The 21959-nt window shown below is 52.7% G+C and overlaps 2 protein-coding genes across 8 annotated transcripts in view; both read right to left on the bottom strand.

The window, feature by feature from the left end:
- Positions 1-18276, bottom strand: part of CABIN1 (calcineurin binding protein 1) — a 102925-nt gene extending 84649 nt beyond the window's left edge. For 6 of the 7 annotated variants that reach the window (XR_014234276.1, XM_082354651.1, XM_082354655.1 and 3 more), the window contains exons 1-8: positions 16270-18276; positions 7569-7650; positions 7000-7092; positions 5838-5951; positions 5098-5232; positions 4146-4326; positions 1860-1989; positions 436-585 (exon numbers count right to left, since the gene is read on the bottom strand). Coding sequence is in view for 6 of the 7 variants with exons in the window: in XM_082354651.1 (XP_082210777.1) it covers positions 436-585; positions 1860-1989; positions 4146-4326; positions 5098-5232; positions 5838-5951; positions 7000-7092; positions 7569-7571 (806 nt within the window). In the remaining variant the exon portion in view is untranslated. Of the gene's footprint in view, positions 1-435; positions 586-1859; positions 1990-4145; positions 4327-5097; positions 5233-5837; positions 5952-6999; positions 7093-7568; positions 7651-8990; positions 9157-16269 lie in introns of all 7 variants that reach the window. The other variant, XM_082354652.1, reaches the window with a different exon arrangement.
- A 116-nt stretch (positions 18277-18392) lies between these two features.
- DDT (D-dopachrome tautomerase) lies at positions 18393-21094 on the bottom strand. The gene is made up of 3 exons (XM_082354680.1): positions 20763-21094; positions 20263-20438; positions 18393-18645 (listed from the first exon to the last, which is right to left on the bottom strand). The coding sequence occupies exons 1-3, from the start codon at positions 20868-20870 to the stop codon at positions 18573-18575; spliced, it is 357 nt and encodes a 118-aa protein (XP_082210806.1). The 5' UTR covers positions 20871-21094; the 3' UTR covers positions 18393-18572.
- Between the last annotated feature and the right edge of the window lie 865 nt (positions 21095-21959).

Here is a 21959-nt window from a genome sequence, read left to right as displayed (position 1 = left end):
ACCTCACCGAAGGGCTAAATGACCCCAACTCCAGGGACCACCCTTCCTGGGGCTACGCTGAGGCCCACCTTCCAGGGTGCCGAGCGGCCCTAGCAGGGGAGCATGGACTAGAGATCGGGAAGCCAGGACCTGGTATCAGCTCCTCCCTCACCATTAGCCTCTCTGAGTCCTGGTGTCCCCCGTCCAGGGCTTGGCTAATGCTGGTTTTCTTCTCCCCTTAGGGTGGGCAGATGAGAGGGGCTTACAGGAACATGGCAGATGGTGGGTCAAGGACAGCAACAGAGAGAGACTTCGACCAGGGGAGGCCCGGCCTGCTTCCTGCAGCCACCCGCCCACGTGCGCCCAGCTCCTGCCACGGCAGCAGCCCAGGCGGGCTGAGCCCCCTCCCAAGCAGGGCCCAGTGGCCACCCGGCAGCCCAGACCCAGACGACCTACGTGAGGAAGGGGATGGGCTGCACCAGCTTCAGGTCCGGCTCCTTCTCGTGCACAGTCAGCGCCTGCCGCCTCCTCCGAAGTCCCAGGGCCTCATCCATGATGGCCTGCGACTCGGCCGCGCTCACCGACACCTCGTGGATGGACATGTCACTGAGAGTGCATGAGACAGAGAGGAGTGACCGTGTCACAGTAGAGCCAAGATGGAAATCTTACACAGAGGGATGCAGTTAATATCCTTTAATCTGCATTAATTCTTCCTACAAATAAAATAACCACTTGAGTCTGGGCTGGAAAGGGCAGTAATTAGCATTCTTAATACCCACGTTACACTAGAAATGATTAATGCCCTTTGATCCGTTTACAATTCATCACCTTCATCTGTATTAACAGGATCATAGTGATGGCAGAAAAGCCACAGAAAAATTAAATGCTGCTCTCAATTATTTGCTGAAAACCTTTTGAGGATTTGACTCTCCCATCCTACCCATCCCAAAAAAGGTCATCAGACCAGCCAAGCTCACCAAAGCCTATGGAAATCAACCGAAAGGGTGGGAGTTTGAGGCACCAGACGCCTCCCACAGGCACCCCTCTGCCTGTGGTGGCCCGGCGAGACCTGCCCCCACTGCCCCGTGCCCTCCTCCCCACAGGGCTCCCCCGTGGAGCCACGCGCTTATGGACTCATCATCTGTCCTACATGCTCATCAACCACCTCTCCAAAGAAGGTCAGCTCCCTCAGGACAGATGTGAATAAGAGGCACAGTCTTACGAGGGATAAACACCAATATAACCACTAACTCCCAACCGGTGAGCTCCCAGGGCCAAGGAAATACCAGAGGGCACAGGAGTTGGTTCCACTGGAGGATGGGCAGGGAGGCAGCCCGAACTTGGAAAGCTGCCAAGAGGGGATGTGGGGCTTGGAATATGAAGGGGCACGAAGACACAATAGGGAGAGGTGGGGATTCCAGGTGAGGGCACTGTGGGAACCAGGGTGCAGGACCAGACAGGACACAGCAGGGCCCTGGGACAGCTCTCCCCTTGGGGGAGGGAGAAACATGAGGAGAACTGGGGGGTCAGACTGCAAAGGGCCTCCTGGGCGACGCTGCCGAGCATGAGCCTCATCCCGGAGGCAGGCACGGTGGCCCGATTAGAGGCAGGCCGGGCAACACAGGAAGCACAGTCTCGGAAAGGAGTAGGGTGGGCAGCGAGGAGCGAGGTGAACAAGGCTGCCGTGAGCACCCAGAGGAGAGCCGCAGGGCAGCGGGGAAGGAGGGCAGCAGGGAAGGAGGGCGGCGGACAGGCAGAGGCACCGCCCGTATGAGGTGCGTAGGGAAACAATAAACCAAGCAGATCAGAGCCGTTTGCCAAGCGAGGGGCCTCAACAGCCCCCAGCCGCTGGGGGAGGAGGTGGCGGGCTGCAGACTCACCATTTCAGGAACATCCGGAGGGAGTCCTGGCGGAGACACGGTTGCTCCTCGAAGATCTTCTCCTTGAGAACCAGCCCCTTGCTGTAGCGGCAGTCCTTCTCCAAAGCTTTGCAAATGAAGTACAGACAAGCTGGCCAGGAAAGAAACAGGCGTGACCTCCAAGCTGCACTCTGACTCTCTGGCCTTGCCAGTGACGCCAGGGAAGTAGTCCCTGCTCTGGAGTCCAAGAAACACCAGGTAAATGGCGACAAGACACCATTTTAATCGACCCAATCGGGAACGATTTTTGAAAATAATAATACCAAGATCGAGGGGCAAAGGCCCACACTGCCAGGGAGGACGGCTGAACAACCTTTCTGGGGAAACATGGGCATCAAACACAGACCCTCAGCCCAGCAAGCCCACCTCGAGGAAACCCTTCGGGAACCAGCTGTCGGCAAACTGGAGTACGGCCGCCAGCTCCTCTCTGCCTGGGCACCAGACAGCCCCATGCCCCGCCCAGCTCCAGAGTTTGAGTGTGGGTGCAAGGCACTCCCATCAGGAATAACCAGAGAAGGATGGAGCAGGGGAGGAGGAAGGAAAGCTAGAGCAGAAGCAGAGATGCCACGCGGAAGTCAGGGAGAAGGGCAGCGGGAGAGCGGTGCCCACGCCACAAGCAGGAGGGGGTCTGGGCTGCCCCGCCAGCCGCCCACTGAACTAGGGACAGGGGGCCCAGAGGTTCCCGCCTAACCGGAAGGAGGAGGAGGACATGGTTTCCTCTGGGAAGGTGGTGGGAGCAGAGAGAAAACCAGGGGGGCACCAATCCTCTGGATGGGCTGGTCAGCAGCAGCAGAGCTGACCGCACCCGCAGCAGAGGGAGGCCTGCCTACTCCTCTCGAGCGCCCATGTACCGGCTGCTCATACTCTGGGGCTTCGATGTGGTTCTGCGGCTCTCATAGACACATAAACCGCTCTGTCCTCCAAACCCATCTTCCCGCCAAGACTTCAGCTTATCAAGTGCAGCTTCTCCAGGAGAGAGAACTGAGCCTGGTGCCGGAGAGAAGGCGGGACGCTGAGGCTGGGGCCTCCAGGGGGCGCCCAAGCTCCAGGAAGAGCCCAGGGAGAGACCCACAGTCACTGAAGATGAAAGCACTGGAGTCAAAACAGGCGATCCACACCACGGGCGCGGACATCCACGGAAGGACACGCCCGAGAACATTTGCGTGAAGGGACACAAGGGCCCAAGTCCAGAAATGACCCCACATGCAAGCATGCGATGGTCAGAGGGTGCAGAGGACGGCAGACGGCAGAGGCCCCACAGCAAAGGGGCAGGGAGAAGGCACCCGCCCCCGCCCGGGCCCACCTGGAGGAAGCGACAGAGGGCTGAGCTGGCTCTGGGGACACAGGGAGAAGTCAGGGTCACCTCAGGCAGGGACAACTGGGAAGGGGCCACAGCAGCCTGCCCCTGGGGCACGCCGACCCCGCTGCCAGCCCTGTGCTGCACGCGGTTCACCTGACTATACAGAGCTACCGACGGAGTCCCGTGGGTGGCGGGCAGGGCCCAGCTTCCCAGCCTCCGCTACCCTATCCTGCTCCACCTGCTCGATGTGCCCTTAGAAAGAGAAGGAAAAGCCTCGAAGAGTCAGCCTTCCAGCTGTAACCTTCAACGTGAGGACAAGTGCTGGCAGCAGGTCTGTCCTGAAAAGAATGAGCAGGCCGCGCCAGGACCGCCTGTGCCCGAGGCCAGATGCCCTGCGCCCGGCCCTGCCTGGGGCCCTCCCACAGAGCTGCCTGGAGGAGCTGGCCCAAGAGGCCCAGAACCCCAACAGCGCCCGCCTCGGGACAGCCCGTGAGGGGCCGAGCAGAGGGCCAGGCGGGGTCAGAGAGTGAAGCAACAGGGCTCCGTCTGGCACAAATCTTTCCAGCAGCCCTGCTGCTCTGTGGAAGGACCAGCTGCTAAAAGGGGGGAGTGAGCTCCCGGCACCGGGAGTCAGGCTGCAGCTGCTAGGCCATCTGTCAGCAACTTATAAGAACAGGCACAGGACGGGACACCGCAGAGACGAAATGAGAGACTGAAGGGAAAACCGCTCAGAGGACATGCTTCCTACTACAGTGCATGGGGTAAGTCTCAACCGAGAAAGAAAGACAAGCAGAGTAAAGCAGGGAAGCAAAGGCATCTCCATTTCCCCTGAAGGTGGGGCAGAAAGCCCTTCGGTGTTAACTCTGGCTCCAAGCTCATCCAGGCCTCCCGCTCTCCTCGGTCCCAATGCACGAGCACGTGGCAGAAAGCAGCGACGCCCCACTCACTGGTGTAATCGCTGAGGGTGTACAGGACAGTGATGAGGTTGTCCAAGCAGGGCCAGTGGTCAGGATTGCACCGCAGCCCTTCCTCAAAAGCATGGCGAGCCAGGGGGACCCGGATGAGCCTCAGGGCCACGTGTCCGATTTTATACCAGAGGTTGACGTCCGTGGAGTCCAGCATGACCGCCTGGTAGCAGCACAGCAGAGGCACACTCAGTCAGCTCCCCAGAGCGGGCATCCATGGTGGCAGGAGGGCACAGCACCAGCCCAGCCACCCAGACTGCCCAAAGAATGACAGGGAAGTCACGTGGACCAATTAATCTAACCCAGAACATGTTCTTAATACATTCTGTCACTCTGAACACCTGTATTCCATACATATTTGATATGTAAAAGAAGTGCAAGAAGTAGAATTAAAAGAAAATACAGAAGCCTTCTGGGATTCTAGAAACAGCATGGGTGGGAGACAGACGTGGGTTCATATCCATACTCCCACACTGCCCAGCAGTGTGACTGCCAGCTTCAGTATCCTCATCCCTAAAATGAGGATAAAGACGCCCTCCTTGCCAGAGGGTGTGAGGGTGAGCATGTGCATGGTGCTGGCGCCTCAGAGGTGCCCACACAGGTAAGCCGGCCTGACAGAAATAAAGGCAGTACGAGTCTGAGTAGGTACTGGGTGCCAGGGGTCAGGCTCTGTGTTCAGCACCCTCTTTATATCACTCTAACTCTATGGTGTAGACCTGGAGACCCAGAGAAATGAAGCAATCACCCATGGTCATGTGTGTCCTGCGTGGCAGAGGAAGAACACACATGCACCCCTCTCTGAACTTGCTACTGTCACCCAATGCCTGGGGCCTTGGGCACTACAGCTGACACAGCACCACACACTCTTCAACCAACCAGACCACAACCCCACCCCTCCCCCAAGAACTCCCGAAGACCCGGCCGAGGGGAGCACCTCCAGGTAGAACTCCATGGCTGTCTCCAGGTCCTCCCTCTGGGCGGCCAGCTGGGCCAGGTTCTTAAACGTGGAGTACTTCAGCATCAGCCCAGGGTGTTTCAACCCCTCCTTCTCATCACCAGACGAAACTGCCTGAGAACAAAGCAAACAGAGGAGCAAAGTGACACCCAGGCCCTGAAGCCTCAGCCGGCAGTCAGCAGGACACCTGGCTTCAGGGCTGGCTTCTGCCACAGGCCCTCGGGCCAGTCCGGTGCCACCCTCCACTGGAAAATGAAAGCGTGGCCCCCGATGTCCTTTAAGGGCCCCCCAGTTCCAAGCACACAGAGGAGAAAGGCCAGACCACCAAGAGGCAGTTTGCGGGCCGTCTGGGCACCAAAAGACACAGAGGGAACCCTCCTGGCACTACCGCCACGCCTGAGGGCCCAAGCCTAGATGGTGACATTTACAGCATCGGTAAGCCAGCCAGCAGCTCCCGCATGCCACTCCCAGCTCTGATGCTTTACTAGCTGCATGGCTTTGAGCCAACACCTGGCTAAGCCTGCGTCTCCACACTGTGAACTGGGGACAATGCACCCGCACTTGGCAGAGTGGCTGTGAAGACCAAGTAGGAAGAGCAGCTGGCATTTACGGAGCTCTTACTCTGCACCTAGAACCGTTCTGCATGCTTCTCTGGACTCACCCAACCCTCAGAGCAAGCAGGCGGGGAAGCTGGGGGCAGAGGGCCTCTGGGGCCTCACCTCTCGCAGCAGGCGCGCCTCCAGGAGCTCGTGGTAGGCCTTGGCGGACTCCTCAAACCGGTCGTGCTTCTGCAGATCCAGGGCCTTGTGGTACAAGGCAAAAGCCTCTGCTTCCTGCAAACCAAGACAGAAGACATTTTCACACAGCACAAAGGTTTGTCTTTTTAAGCCGACAATGTGTGAGAGGGGGCTGCCGTCAAGGCCATGTTACTCGTCAGCTGCACGCTCTGTGGTGGAAACAGTCCTAATGCTCCAAGCTCGCAGGAGCTCATCACTGGGAGAAGAGTCCCTCAGCAGCCCCCCAAGGAGACACGAGCAGCACGGGCTCACCTGAGTCTAAGCAACAGCAGAAGGCAGGCTGAGGGCACAGAGCAGAGCAATGCCAAGGTTCTGTGAACCCCGCTGACTCTTTCTGGGAGAGTGGCCCCACCAGCTGGAATAACCCAGGGACTCCGAGAGAGAAGGGAAAGCTTCCACTGCTTTCTATGTGCCGCTCTGCCTCAGCCTGCTCGCCGCTGGGAGGGGCAGAGGGGGCACCGGGCAGGCTGAGCCCCACTGACACCCCTGAGGGCCGGGGACCACTGACTAGCAGCATCTGCGAGGGCTCCACACTGTCCTGGCTTCTCCTGAGAAGGCGGAGGTGTATGCTTATTCCAGGGAAAACAAAGACTGGAGCAAACCTTTGTTATATTCGCGTAGGACGTGGGGGGAGAGACGGCCGAGAGGAAGGCAGGCAGGCTGGAATGGAAGTGGTGCCGGACCTCGTGGCAGAGAGGAAAGACAGAGAATCCGTGCTCCCCACAGACCACCAGTGAGACCTGGGCTAGGCAGCACCCTCCGGGGCCTCCCCCTGGAAAGTGATGTGCTGCCGTCCCCTGGGTGTGCCAGCTCCTGAGGCCCACACAGACAACCGGCTGAGTGAAGAGCCAGCCCCGGCTGCAGAAGGGCCCACGCACACTCAGAATAAACAGTGTGACCATCCTCAGCGTGACCCTCTCTAAGTGAAGCAGGTCAAACAGGAGATGGAGAGCCGGCCATCTCTGTAAACAGGGTTTTCCTCTAAAATCCCATTCAGGAGACATCGGGATGCATCTGAAACATGGTGCCACCCACAGAAATGAGGATCAAGGTCCAGCTGCAGAGAAGCCCGTGGACCACATACCTGCGCCTCCTTTGTCTGGGTCTTGTGACTTTTAAAGCTTCCTTCATGATCATCCTCAACCGTGGAGCTGGCATTTAAGGCTGCGATTCGAATCTAGAAGCAGCGGTTTGACGGAAGAGTTGCTTTTAGATGAGACGTGTCTCGTCTCTTCAATACCCCACAACGCGCACAACACTCTGTAACACACTCGGCCTCAAACAGCTATGGCTTCCCCAGATGCGGAGGAAAAGGAGGACTGGTACATTCTGAGGGAACCACACCAACCTGTTCAGGGAGCATGTCCACTACAAAAGGAACAGGCTGGGGACACCCCAGCAGTGGCCCAACACAGCAGAAGACCCAGGCATTGGAAAAACAGATTCCAATGACATGGGATAACTGTGTGCCTCTCTAGCCATGGTGATGCGGCCCTGCAAACCACCCAACAGGAGAGCGGGCACCCACACCCTCGAGGGTGCCAAGAGCCCTCCAGGGAGGAAGGCTGCCCCATTCGGACAGCCTTCAGGGCCCAGCCAAGAACACGCCCCTCGCCCCGGAGCACCGCAGAGCAGGTGAGCATCAGCACATACCATAGTCAGAGGCTTCGGCACACCGCCCAGCGTCGCCCAGCAATGCCCAGCACCAGCAGGGCAGTGCCAGCCCACGTGGCTCCTATGGAGGAAGCAGAACAGGCTGAGGGAGGGCCCGGGAAGCACCAGGTCACCAGGAACCTGTGTCCAAACCCACAGGCCTCCCGGCTCTGGGCACACAGGCTAGTGGGCCTCGGGATGGCTCTTCAGTCTGTCACCCGGGGAGCCCCTGGTCCTTGGGACGGAGTGCCCGCCTTTGCCAGACCAGGGGCCAGCGACAGAGGGGAGTGAGACCGACATCTGCCCCCAGGGCTCACTGCTCAGCAGAGGTAACAGATCGATAAACAATTATTTTTTCAAAAGTTGAATGAAATAAAGAGAAACACAGGCAACAGGTGGAGAACAAGTCATTCGAAGGGATGGAGGAAGGTGAAGGAGGAAGCCCTGTGTTAAGCCCCAGGAAGGGACAGCAGTGGGGTGGAGGGCGGGGAGGCAGAGGCAGGGGGTCTGGAGGGTGGGAGGGAAATATAAAAGGAAAAAAATTAGAGGTAGGCAGACCAGTGTGAAATCTGCTAAAAAAATGACAGGATTGGTGAGGACGTGGAGAAATCAGAACCTCATCCACTGCAGATGGGAACGAAAAATGGTGAAACCCGTCTGGCAATTGCTCAGAATGTCAAACACAGAAATTCCACCCCCAAGAGAAATGAAAACATGTCCACACCAAAACTTGTTCATGAATGTTCACAGCAGCATTACTCATGACAGATTAAAGGTGGAAACAACCCAAATGTCTGTCAGCTGACAAATGGATAAAGAAAATGTGGTATGTCCATACAATGGATTATTATTCAGTGATAAAACAAATTAAAGTACTGGTACTTGCTACAACATGGATGAACCTTGAAAACACGCTAAATGAAGGAAGCCATTCACGAAGGCCACATATTGTCTGATTCCATTTATACAAAATGTCCAGAATAGGCAAATCTATAGAACCAGAAAGTAGAGTAGGCTAGGGGAGAGGGACACATGGGGAGTGACTGCTACCACGTACAGGGCTTCTTTCTGGGGTGATGAAAATGTTCTGAAATTGATGGTGGTGATGGTTGCACAACTCTGTGGATACACTTACACTCACTGAATTGTATACCCTACGTAGGCGAGCTGTATGGTCTGTGAACTATGTGCTGCTATTAAACAAAGAGATGCCAGGAGCCTGGCTGGGGAAGTGGTACTGGGGACAGAGGGGGGGGACTCGTTCCAGGAGGAAAACTCACGGAACGGGGCCCCTGGGAGGTTGGAGGGAGCAGCAGGGGTGCCGGGTAACAGCAGGGGTTCTGGCCCGCGGGTCGGGGAGGAAGAGGCAGCACCACCAAACAAGCCAATCAGGGCAGAGGAGGGAGCTAGGAAAAGTCCCACCTGAGAGGCTGGCAGAAGGCCCCGAAGGGCCCAGCAGGCAGTGGAAATGAGCCTTGGCAGAGACTGAACACGTGCTCCACATGTATAAAATAAAAAGACCACTGCTACTGCCAACAGAGCTCACAGCTACGACCTTCACAATGGGCTCTGAGTTCTCCAAGGGTTCCTACAAGGAAGAAAGAAAGTACAGTCTTCTTCACAGACAAGGAAGACTCAAACCCCACGAGGCTGATAGCTATTTTATCTCCTGGGTTCCACATTTAGAAAAAAGCATTCTGCTGATTAACTCTGGAAACTGCTGCTTGACCATAAACTATGCTACGATGGGCACTGTGACCACCATACAATCTGAAAAAAAAAAGACGATAAAAGTAGAAACTATAGCACTAAAACCCTGTACCTGGGGAAAACACACACACATCCCAAGGGGCAGTGTCCCTGTGAAGAGCAAAGGGAGAGAATGAAGTCCCTGTCAACTCTGGGTGGTGTCTTTCAGCCGACATTTCAGAGGCCAAACCAGCTTCCCCAAGGACTCACTCTTCTCTGGGAGTGGATTTCCACATATGCCTTTGACTGTGGACAGATCAGGCTTCACAGCAACCGATTCAGCTGCCAGATTCTGGACTAAGGAAGAAAGGCCCTCCCTCCGCCCCTGCTCCCCACCAAGGCAGCATATGTTGCCTGAAGACCAGTATGGGACCCGCGCCTCATGCCCTCAGCACCCCCCACCCTCCTCCCTCGCCATACACTGATGCCTGGCAGCTCTAGCAAACTGCTCCCATTCTTTGTTGAAAGGGCTATGGAGAGATTTTGCTTCCTTTTGTTTCGTTTGTTTAAAATTGAAATTAGTTATTTTCTTCTGCTGGACAGTATTAAATAGACCAGGATGTTGAGTTATCTGCTAGACTGCACACACACACACACACACACACACACACACACACACACACATGCACTAACAAGTGCTGACGAGGATGTGGAGAAATTGGAACCCTTGTGAATAAGATTCACCCTTAAAAAGGAAGTACCCTCTGACACATGCTACATGGATTAACCCTGAAGACATTATGTTAAGGGAAATAAGCCAGTAACAAAACTATGATTCCATTTATATGGGGTACCTAAAATAGGCAAATTCATAAAGACAGGAAGTAGAATGGTGGTTGCCAAGGCTGGCGGGAGGGAAGGATGGGGAGGTATTGTTTAGTGGGCAGAGTTTCCGTTTGCGAAGATGAGGTGGATGCTGGTGATGATTGCACAACCACGTGGATGCACTTAATGCTATGGAAATGCACACTTTAATATAGTTAAAGTGGTACATTTCATGTTAAGTATACTTTCCCAAAGTTTAAAAAAAAAAAATCCCAAAGGATAGAAAAACAAAAGCCTGATGGAAAAGTGGGGAAAAGATATGAGCAAACAATTCACACACACACAAAAAGATATACAACTGGCTCTCAAACATATGAAAAAATGTTGGAACTCACTCATAATTAGAGAGATGCAAATTAAAACAACATTGAAACTCCATTTCTCCTCTACCACACTGGCCAAAAGTGAGGCAGGAAAGCACACCCTAGTGGTGAGGCTGTGGGCAAACAGGCACTACTCTCAGGCATCGCTGGGTGGGAATGCAAATTGGTAAGACCTCTCTGGAGAGGAATTTGACAATAGCTAACAAAATGACCTTTGTTACCTTGTTACACTTACCTTTCAACCCAGCAGTTCTGGGAATCTACCCTGAAGACATACTTCAAACAACATAAAAATACATACGCACAGGGTTATTCACTGCAGCAGTTTGCAACTGCAAGATATTGGAAACAACCTAAATGTCCACAGACAACAGAGTGGATGAATAAATAAACTATGATGCAACCACACAATGAAGCAATACACAGCTGCAAAATTAGTGAGAAAATGTTCATAGCAGTATTATTCATAATAACCAAAAAGTAGAAACAACCCAAATGTCCATCAACTGATGAATGGATAAATAAAATGTGGTCTATCTGTACAATGGAATATTATTCAGCCATAAAAAGGAATGGAGTACTGACAACACAGATGAACCATGAAAACATGATGCTCAGTGAAGGAAGCAGCAACAGACCACACACCGTATGATCCCATTTCTATGAAATGTCCAGAAAAGACATATCTACATACGCAGAAAGTACATTAGTGAATGCCTAGGGCTGGGGGAGGAGGTGATGGGAAGTGAGTGTTAATAGACACAGGGTTCCTTTTGGGGGGATAAAAATGTTCTAAAATTGATTGTGGTGATACCTGCACAACTCTGTGAATATACTAAACACCAATGAATTGTAAACTTTAAATGGGTACATTGTATGGTGTATAAATTATATATCAATAAAACTGTTTTTTAAAAAATGAATAGGAGGGACTTCCCTGGTAGCACAGTGGTTAAGAACACGGGTTCGAGCCCTGGTCCGGGAAGATCCCACATGCTGCAGAGCAACTAAGCCCGTGCGCCACAACTACTGAGCCCTCATGTCACAACTACTGAAGCCTGCAACGAGAGAAGCCACCACAATGAGAAGCCCGCACACCGCAAAGAATAGCCCCCGCTCGCCGCAACTACAGAGAGCCTGCGTGCAGCAATGAAGACCCAAAGCAGCCAAAAATAAATAAATTTAATAAATAAATTTAAAAAAAATGAATAGGATATCTACGAACAGATACAGGGTGATTTTTCAAGACATATTGTTAAGTAAAAAAAAGCAAATACAAATATTTATAGCATGCCACCCTTCATATAAGAAAGAAGAGGATATAAGAAAATACACAACCATCTATTCTTTGTGCAAAAGAAACATGAAAGGACAATCCAGGTACCAGAGAGATCAGTTAGTTACAGGAGGTGAGTGGGAAGGGGTGCAGGGGAGAACGGGAATGGGTGGAGGGGATGCGGAGGGAAGGACCCTTCTCTGCGTATACCTTGTGCACAGCTCTGACTCTGAGAGCCACGGTCACGTGTCACACTCCAAAAATAAACAATCAAAATCAACTAGGATCTAGGGGGGATCCAAAATGGAATATAAATACTACTAATGAACCTGTTGTATCACAAATAACATAACCACACTGAAGGGGATGAGGAAGAAAAGAACAAACCTGTATAAAACAGTATCTTGACTGGATACCTCAAGGCTAAAGACAAAAAGGAGCTTCAATTCCAGGGTTGGGGCAGAGAAAATACAAGACGAGCCTGGAACATCCTGTGGTGCCTGAAGGTAAGTAAGTACTCAAAAAAATGATGAGGGTTTGTTGATAGGACACAGCGGCTAACCTGAAGGAGACCCTAAATAGCCAAAGCCAAACAGTGAGCAACAAAATAATGGTAAGATTAGATTTTAACTCACAGAATAAAACGAATATCCTTGGGTCCATACTGATATAAATAAATAATCAAATAAATAAATAAATGAGAGAAGGAATAGCTCTTCCTTCAACTGAATTTCAATGAATAAATGCAGAAGGAAAGAAACATAATTACCTTTAGGCAAAGGCCACAAAGATCCACAGATGGATGCTAAGGTCAGTGGGTATAGATTTGCCAGAACCAGAATTTGCATCCTCTCAAAGTATCTCTCCCAGAGATACCTACTAACTACAAGGGAAAAAACTGTAACTTTACAGTGTTGAAACCTGGCAGACACCAACTAAACCAAGCAATCAAAGTAAACATCACCAGTAATGAAACATGTCTACCTCCTGAACTCCTTGATACGATGCACTGAGGACACCATGTTTGTGTTATTCTGGCCTAAAATGCATAACTTCACTCCAATCATGAGAAAACATCAGACAAGCCTAAGCTGAGGGATATTAGACAAAATAACTGATCAGTACTTTTAAAAAGTAGCAAGGTCAAGAAGTTAAGAAAAGACTAAAAAACTGTTAAGGACTAAGGTGGAGACTATGGAGAAATGACTAAATGCAATACGGGATCTTGGATACAATCCTGGGATGAAAATAGACCACTGGAAAAACTGGTAAAATTCCAACCAAGTCTGTAGTTGAGTTAATAATATTGTATCAATACTAGCTTTCTGTTCCTGATAATTGTGCTACGATTACATAAGATGTTAACATTAGGAAAGCAGCATGAGAGACACATGGAAACTCACTGTATTATTGTTGCAACTTTTCTCTAAATCTAAAAGTAGTTTAAAAGACAACCTACAGAATGGAAGAAAATATTTGCAAATGGTGCATCTGACAAGGAATTAATCTCCAAAATATACAAAAACAGCTCCTACAGCTCAATATCAAAAAAAACAAACAACCCAATAAAAAAATGGGCTGAAGATCTAAACAGACATTCCTCCAAAGAAGACATACAGATGGCCAAAAGACACATGAAAAGATGCTCAACATTGCTAATTATTAAAGAAATGTATATCAAAACTACCATGAGGCATCACCTCACACAGTCAGAATGGCCATCATTAGAAAGTCTACAAGGCTTCCCTAGTGGCGCAGTGGTTAAGAATCCGCCTGCCAATGCAGGGGACACGGGTTTGATCCCTGGTCCAGGAAGATCCCACATGCCATGGAGCAACTAAGCCCGGGCACCACAACTACTGAGCCTGCGCTCTGGAGCCTGTGAGCCACAGCTACTGAGCCCATGTGCCACAACTACTGAAGCCCACGCACCTAGAGCCCGTGCTCCGCGACAACAGAAGCCACCTTAACAAGAGGCCTACCCACCGCAACAAAGAGTAGCCCCCCGATCGCCGCAACTAAAAAGAAAGCCCACGTGCAGCAACAAAGTCCCAACGCAGCCAAAAATAAATAAATAAATAAATGTATAAAAATAAAGTGTTAAAAAAAAAAGTCTACAAATACAGAGCCCACGCACTCTGGAGCCCGTGCACCACAACTAGAGAGAAGCCCACGCGCCGCAACCAAGAGTCCGCGCCCTGTAACAAAAGATCCCACGTACCAAAACTAAGACCAGGGCTTCCCTGGTGGCGCAGTGGTTGAGAGTCTGCCTGCCATTGCAGGGGACGCGGGTTCGAGCCCTGGTCTGGGAAGACCCCACATGCCGCGGAGAAACTGGGCCCGTGAGCCACAACTGCTGAGCCTGCGCGTCTGGAGCCTGTGCTCTGCAGCAGGAGAGGCCGCGACAGTGAGAGGCCCGCGCACTGCAATGAAGAGTGGCCCCCGCTCATCGCAACTAGAGAAAGCCCTCGCACAGAAACGAAGACCCAACACAGCCAAAAATAAATAAATAAATTAAAAAAAAAAAAAAAACTAAGACCAGACGCAGACAAAAAAATAAGGAAACTAAATAAATTAAATAAATATTTTTTAAAAAAAGAATGAAATAATGCCATTTGCAGCAACACGGATGAACCTAGAGGTTATTATACTAAGTAAGACAAAGAAAGACAAATATCATATGATATTGCTTGTATGTGTAATTTAAAAAAAAAAAAAAAAGATACAAATGAATTTATATACCACAAAGAAATAGACCCACAGACATAGAAAACAAACTTATGGTTACCAAAGCGGTGGGGGATAAATTGAGAGTTTGGGATTAACAGATACACACTACTATATATAAAATAGATGACCAACAGGGACCTACTGTATAGCACAGGGAACTGTACTCAATATTTTGTAATAACCTATAAGGTAAATGAATCTGAAAAAATATATATATGTATGTATAACCAAATCACTTTGCTGTACACCTGAAACTAACACAACATTGTAAATCAACTATACTTCAATAAAAACACACACACAAAGTAGTTTAAAATAAAAACTTTACAAAGAAATAACCATTTGAGATTATATATTTATCATCTGTAAGCAATATGAGAATAAAGACCATAGCCATATTATTCACCACAAACCCTAGAAACCACAAAAAGGAGTTTAAAAAAAAAAAAAAGCTACTGTATAAAGATGAGAAGGGAAGTATCCGGTACTCATTTCTCAGTCTCCCAGCAGAACAGTTGCATTTTCTCAGAACAGCACATTCAGGAGTTAAACCTCACAAGTTTTCAAACTCTTTATAGTTTTCATGTCCTTCAGAACACATAACAACAGCACACTTTGAGCACCTCGTACCCTGATCCAGTGCTAAGTGGTGATGTTTCCTAGCAGGCTCTGGCCTGGGAGTCGGGAAGCCTAGGTCTTAATAAGCTCAGTTGGGGCACTACCCGGCTGTGTGACTGACATGGCATAAGATACCCCCTCTGGGTCTCAGTTTCCTCTACTGCATGAGTCTTTGGACTAAATCAGGTGTCTGCAAGCTCACTAGCCTACTGTTTCCATACAGCCCAAGAGCAAAGAATGATTTTTACATTTTTAAATGGTTGAAAAACTTCGTGACACGTGAAAATTACATAAAACTTACATAAAATTCAAATTTCAATGTCCCTAAATAAAATTTCATTGAAACACCACCACTCTCTTACATACTGTCTTTGGCTGCGACCACAGTACTGAGTAAAGTATAGCACCCAAATACTTATACTATAGTAAGTATACTCATACTTACTTTAGCCACAAGACATACTACTACTATAAAAATCATTATATCTACAACCAAAGTTTGCCGACCCCTGAACGAGACCACTCCGAGGATACTCCAGTCCTAAGAACGGTTATGAGTCACCCAGAAGGAAGCCCAGCCGCATGGAATCCGCATACACAGCACGACCTGTAGTAACCCAGGCCCCCAGAGGTGGAGGGGCCCCCAGAGCCCCTTGTGCAGACAGCTGCCAGCAACAGGAAGCTCTATCCGGCCCGGGTCCGCCTCCTCGGGGCGGTGGGGCAGTGAAGGCTTGCAGTTTGGAGCCAATGGCCCACGGGGGAGCCGGGGACTCGGGACAGGCGGCTGCACGTCCTCTCGGCCTCAGTTTCCACCCGTGAGAGGCGCTCACCGCGCAGGGCCGCCGTGAAGGTGAAGTAGAAGGACACGAGGCGGTGGTCAGCGCGGGGCCCGGCACCGCAGCCGCAGACCGGACGGCGGCTCCCGCTGCGGCCACTGTGACCCCTGTCCCCACGAGGAGCCCCTCTCAGCCCCCCGGGACGAGCAGGAGCCGACGAGAGGCCCGCGCGGCAGCGGGGCCCAGTCGGGCCGCTCCGGGTCCCGGCTTCGGTTTCCCCACGAGGAGCCCCAGCGTCCGCCCGGCCGGACCCCGCGCCCACCGCCCCTCAAGCTCCCGCCCCCGGCAGGGCAGAGCCGCGCCCCCACCCGGGGCCGCCCCAAACCCGCTGCCAGCGAACTCACCAGGCGTCTCCACGGCAACCGCCTGTCCACCCGACCCCCGCGCCTGCCGGCTGCGCGCCTCACAACAAGGCGCGCTCCCATTGGCTCCGGAGCCGGCTCCACCAGCCAGTCGGCAAGCGCTCACGCACCGCCCCGCAGAGCTGGCGCGCGAGGACCCTTCAGGCGGCCGGCGTAATCCTGCACTTCGGCCTGAGCGCGGCTGGGGGTTCCGCGCCTGCTGCTACCCAAATCCCGCCCGCTCCCTCCCCACCGCTCGTCGTACCCGGGAAGCGCCGAGCTCGGGGCCTGGCCCGCAGCAGCTGCCAAGTGACGGCCGCACTACTGTTACAACCTGCGACAGCTGTTCTGAAGGCCGTGGAAACCTGGGGACACTTGGAGGGACCGGGGCCGGAAGAGCATTCTCACATTACCTGGACCTCACCTCGTTCCGAAAAGGATTTGAAACCTAAAAGTCACAGATACAAGCAACTACTGAAGCAAAAGAAAAAGGGGGAGGGGGGAGCGGGGGATGAACGGACCGGGGAGGAAGTGACAGAACAGAGCCGGAAGGAGGGCCCAGCGTTGACGGGTTTCTGACCAGGGCCTGGGACACAGGGAGCTAAGCGTTTTAGGGAAGGGCTTCACACTGGTTGACATTCATAGCGGCTTGAGTCCAGCAAGAATGACTTAAAGAACGAATGTTATGGCTTTTTCTTTGACTTTATTTATAGACAGTAAAACCATGGTGAAGAACTCATAGACGGTTCAGTACAGTAAAGCTTTAATGATATGCTAGTAGATAAAAAAATTGTCGCCAACCTTGATTTTTGAGAGGAGTATAAGGGGCAGGGTTGGGTTAAACAGCATAAACAGATGGTTTCAAACTTTCGTGGATGACTTGCAACCTTGTATGCAGCTCCCACCAGAGTTGTATCTTGAAAGATGCTCTGGAGTGAAAGTTGAAAAAAGATGGGAAGGGTGGTGCAAGCAGCAGGGAGCTAGCTGTGTGGCAAGGTTTTGAGTTGAGAAACACTGCTGGCCATGCAGGAGCCTCATTGCAGCATGGTGTTATCAGGGGGTAAAACTCAGGGCCACAACGGGGAGAGGTAATGCCCGCGTGGGGGGAGGGGCCAGTCCTCACAGCAAACAGATGATATCACTCACAGTAGTGGGGATGAGATTGAAGCTGGGGAGACCAGATAGGAGGCTCTTACCTTATGGTCCTGGCAAGGGTTAGGCCTGAATCCCTCCTTAGGCACTTCAACCATTCATTTGCATTCAACCCACAAACATTCCCTGAGCCCCTTTGGGAAGCAAGACATCCATGTTGGCAGAAGGAATGAGAGCAGAAACAGCTGGGACAGCGAGCCAGGGAAAGGAACTCCAAGCTATAGCTTTTAACAAGTCCTCAGCGGTGGTCAGGTAAACACAGCAGGCACAGGCACATTCTTTTGGAAACTAACTTATTAACCAGGTGGACTGCATAGACTGAAAATCTCAATTTGGTATTTCATTGGTGCACAAGGATGATCAAAGCTTTAATTGTGCAGAGAAACATAGTGCCCAGAGATGTAAACTCTGCATCTGGAAGGAAACTGAAAAGGCGACTTCCTTTGGGCTACCCCCACCCCACCTGTATATCCTCTGAAATGCAAAAGCATGGTATGTTCTTTAGATGGGGGGGGGGGGGGGGCGGGATCCCATTCATTCCATTTCTAGAAGCAGATGTTGCATTTCTGGGTTTGCCATTCTGGGACATGGATTTTTACAAGGCGCGCAGCTACAATGAATTCTCATCAAGACTCACTGGAGAAGGTGAAGTTTGGCAATGTCCAGGGAAGGTCCCTGAAGCCCAGGCTGAGGACAGGAACATCTGGTCAGCAGAGTCTGCAGGAAGGCCCAGGCTGGACCAGCTGCCAGCTCCTCCCCACCAGCCTGAACATGGGCATCGGGAGCAGGGCCTCCAGGCTGAGCCCTCCACCCTCTGATTTGGGCAGCCGAGATACAAGACATGAAACAGAGGCCCTGAAGACAGGAACATCCCACCTCCCAGGTTCCCTAAGGTCCCCACCTCATAAACCAACCCTGCTGCCCAGGGTGGCCCAGAATGCCGGGGGAGGGTAAAGGGAAGTAGAGAAGTCATGTTTGAGAGACAAAGCTCTTCATTTATTTGTCATAAGGATGGGGAAGAGGACCGTGAGGTCACAGGCCTGTCTGCACGTGGGGGTGCCAGAAGCTGGTATCCACCAGGCCCTCACTTTGCCAGGAGGCCTCTCTGGAAGGGGCTGCCAGCTCACAGATGCCCTGGACGCCCTCCATGCCAATCATAAAAAGGTCATGACTGTCCCCTTCTTGCCGATCTGCCAGGCCTCCAAGGGGAGAAAGCGGATAATTATCCTTCAGGAGACAGAGAAAAAGATGTCATCAGCTCCTTGGCTAATGCCTCACATTCCAAGACCCCTAGCCAGGTACTCCCACCATGGGCTCCCAGGCCAGCCTGCCTTAGCCCACCAGCCATTTTGCAAGCCTGTCTCAACCCATTAATGCTCTCTGCCCAACCCCCGACAGGGCAGTGGGCATGTCAAGGTTGGAATGGTGACTGCACATCATCATCACCCACCAAGAACAGACTCTCAACATGGCGGCCTCTGTGGTCACTATATCCTCTGTCTGCGTGTTCACAGGGGAGCCCTGTCTTCCAAACTGCAGGCCCCATGGGGGCATCTGCAGTGCCCAAGCTGCCTGTTTTCGCAAAGCCTGGCTCAAGAAGGCCAGGCACAGGGTGACTCCCCCCACCACCCCTGTAATGTCTGTGGAGTGAGTGAGTGTGCCCCTCTCACAGAAGTGACAGGAAGTTCCTTGTGAAGAAACAGGATAACTGGGATAGCCTGGGACCAAGGAGGTATATGTGACAACCTCAGTTTTCCCATCTGTAAATAGGCAAAATGGATGTATCTACCTCATGGGGATGGCATGTCCACATGAGGGGTGTGGAGAGGGGGACAAAACTTCTAAGGATCAAATGGGATCAGGCATGTGAGTTACCTATGGAGTATCTGGCACATAGTAAATTACACATTACTTATGTTGTTAGAATTATTATCACTCCCCAGCTTGAGGATCAGGTCTGAGCACCCCCCAGAAGTAACCATTCTTCACCAGCCTTTCTGGGCCAATGAAGGCTCCATTCTGGAAGGTTCTTTCAAGCTTCTCATATACTTAGTTCCTCGTAGGCATGGAATTGGCTCAGGAATATTTTTCACCCAGGAAGAAACTTTAACCTTGCCACAGAATACCAGGTTTGGGAGCTGTAGGTGTTCTTGGGAATTGTTTAATCCATGCCTCTCTATTCACAGAAGAGAAGGCTACAAACCAGAGATGGTTCACTTCCAGGTTTGTGTGGATCCTCCAGCTGCATGGGACCCAGAACCCAGGTCTCCAGACATTCAGGCCAATGCTCTTTCCACTACTCTGTGGCCCTCCCAGGAACCTTACCTGGGACCTAACTGGGCCATAGGCCCAAAGGTCACAGCCTCAGGACATACCCAGAATTCCTCGACCAGCTTGGAGAAGCTCTAGAAAATTACACCTGTTTCCCTAAGATGTGGGGAAGCCTGAAGGCAGATGATAAATGGCCTTGGTTTTGTCAGGGTAACAACATCCTGCCCTACCAAGTGTCAAGGCAGGTGCAGTATAGTGCCATCCCATGCAGTACCCCCAGGGAGTGGTTAAAGGGGAGCCTTCCCACTTCACAGATGGAAACACTGAGGTCCTGGAGGCCACACCTTGCCCAGGTGTCACAGGGACCACTACAGAGCCAGGAATTCACTCAATTCCACTACCACTCTCAAGGTGGGCCCACCACCGGGGGACGCAAGGCGCCCTGCGGCACCACATCCTTCTAGCGAAGGGTGGGGAATTAATTTTTTCCCCAACCTTAGGAAGGGCCTCAAGTCGGATCCCTGCCCCGTCTCGCGGAAGTCCCAACAGGGTCCTCTCCCTGCCCCTACGCACCGATCCTGGGCCAGGTCCAGCTCCTTGGTGAGAAACTCGAAGAGGCGGGCACTGTGGCCGCGGTTCTCCTCGGCCGTGCCCACCACACCGATGGAGGAGACGAGCAGTTGCGCGCCGGGCTCCGCCGAGCCGTTAACCGCCATGGCCAGGCCGGGCCGCACCGTCACGTTCACGCGCTGCGGGGACACGAAAGTTTCGCCTGAAGCCGGTGTAGGCCGGGATGGTGCTGAGGACCGGGGAGCGCGGAGTGGGGGAGCCCGGGCCCCGCGGGATCAGGGCTGGGGGCACGGGCCGGGGTCCTTGGAGGTCACGTCGGGGTCATGGCTGGACGGCGACAGGGAGCAGACGTGGCGGCTGGGGCCGCGGGGTCTTGGAGAGCGGGAGGTCAGACTTGGCGGGCGCGGAAGAGTCAGGGTCGCGGTGGGGAAGCCGGAGGGCGGACAGAGCCCGACCCCATCCGCCAACCTCCTCCCTCTCCGTGCTCCCCTGCCCATACTCACGTCCTCAGGCTTGCCCAGGATGGCGGCAGTGGCCGCGCAGAGCCGCTTCTCTAGTCCCGCGGGCACACGGCCGGCGGGCAAGTTCGTGTCCAGCTCAACGAACGGCATTTCTAGCGGGAAGGCGCAAGAAAAGCCGCCAGGGAGAAAGCACGGAGTCCAGGTGGGTGATCTCCAGGATAGGGCTGTAGGGAGCAGGGGCGGGCCGCCGCGGAAACCCGCTCCTCATTGGCTGGGCAGGTACACAGCGCCCCCCGATTAGCTGCCTAGACTACACCCCCGGCTTCGGCCGACAGCCTCCGCGTGCGACGGCGCTGATTTCCGGAAGTGCTGTAGCCCGGCCGGCTCCGAGTAACCCCACCCCCAACGAGACATTGGCCGCTCCAGGCCCCGCCCACAGCCAGGCCCCACCCCCGCTCCAGCCACACTGGCCGAGGTCTCCGGTCTCCTGCGGCTTTCCGGCGCTACTGCGGTCGTCTCCTTCTTAGCCAATATTTAGATGGAGGTCTGAACACCGCCCCCCCCAAACACACACACCTGTAGGAGCCTTCCCCAGGCTCCACCCTAAAAACGTTACATCGTCACGGAGGCTTAAAATTATTTTTAAATGGGTTGCCTCCAAGTCAGGCAACTTCACGTTCCATGTGTGAATCAGCACTTCTCTTGATCGGGACACCTGGTGATACGTGTGGGCTCGAGTGGGGCTGGGCAGAGACCCTCGGGCTCCCTGCATCCCTACCTGGCCCCCAAAGACATCTACCTTTGTGGCCTCTTGTGCCTGTGCCAACCTTGCCTCACGGTGAAGGACAGCCCACCGGGGGGGGTGAGAGCCGCCAAGTCCCAGTATAATTACCAGCAATGTTTATGGGACCCTATGTTTTTATAGGTGAAACAAAAGTTGTTATTTAAAATGTGGAAGTCGGACTTCCCTGGTGGTGCAGTGGTTTAGAATCCACCTGCCAATGCAGGGGACACAGTTTCGAGCCCTAGTCCCGGAAGACCCCCACATGCCACGGAGCAACTAAGCCCGTGCCCCCAACTACTGAGCCTGCGCTCTAGAGCCCATGAGCCACAACTACTGAAGCCCGTGCCCCTACAGCCCATGCTCCGCAACAAGAGAAGCCACCGCAATGAGAGGCCTGCGCACCACAACGAAGAGTAGCCCCCACTCACAACTAGAGAAAGCCTGCGCACAGCAAG

The sequence above is a fragment of the Balaenoptera borealis genome (genome assembly GCF_965194805.1).
Source record: "Balaenoptera borealis genome assembly, chromosome: 14".
In the NCBI taxonomy this organism is placed as follows: Eukaryota; Metazoa; Chordata; class Mammalia; order Artiodactyla; family Balaenopteridae; genus Balaenoptera; species Balaenoptera borealis.
This window is presented reverse-complemented; position numbering and strand designations above follow the sequence as displayed.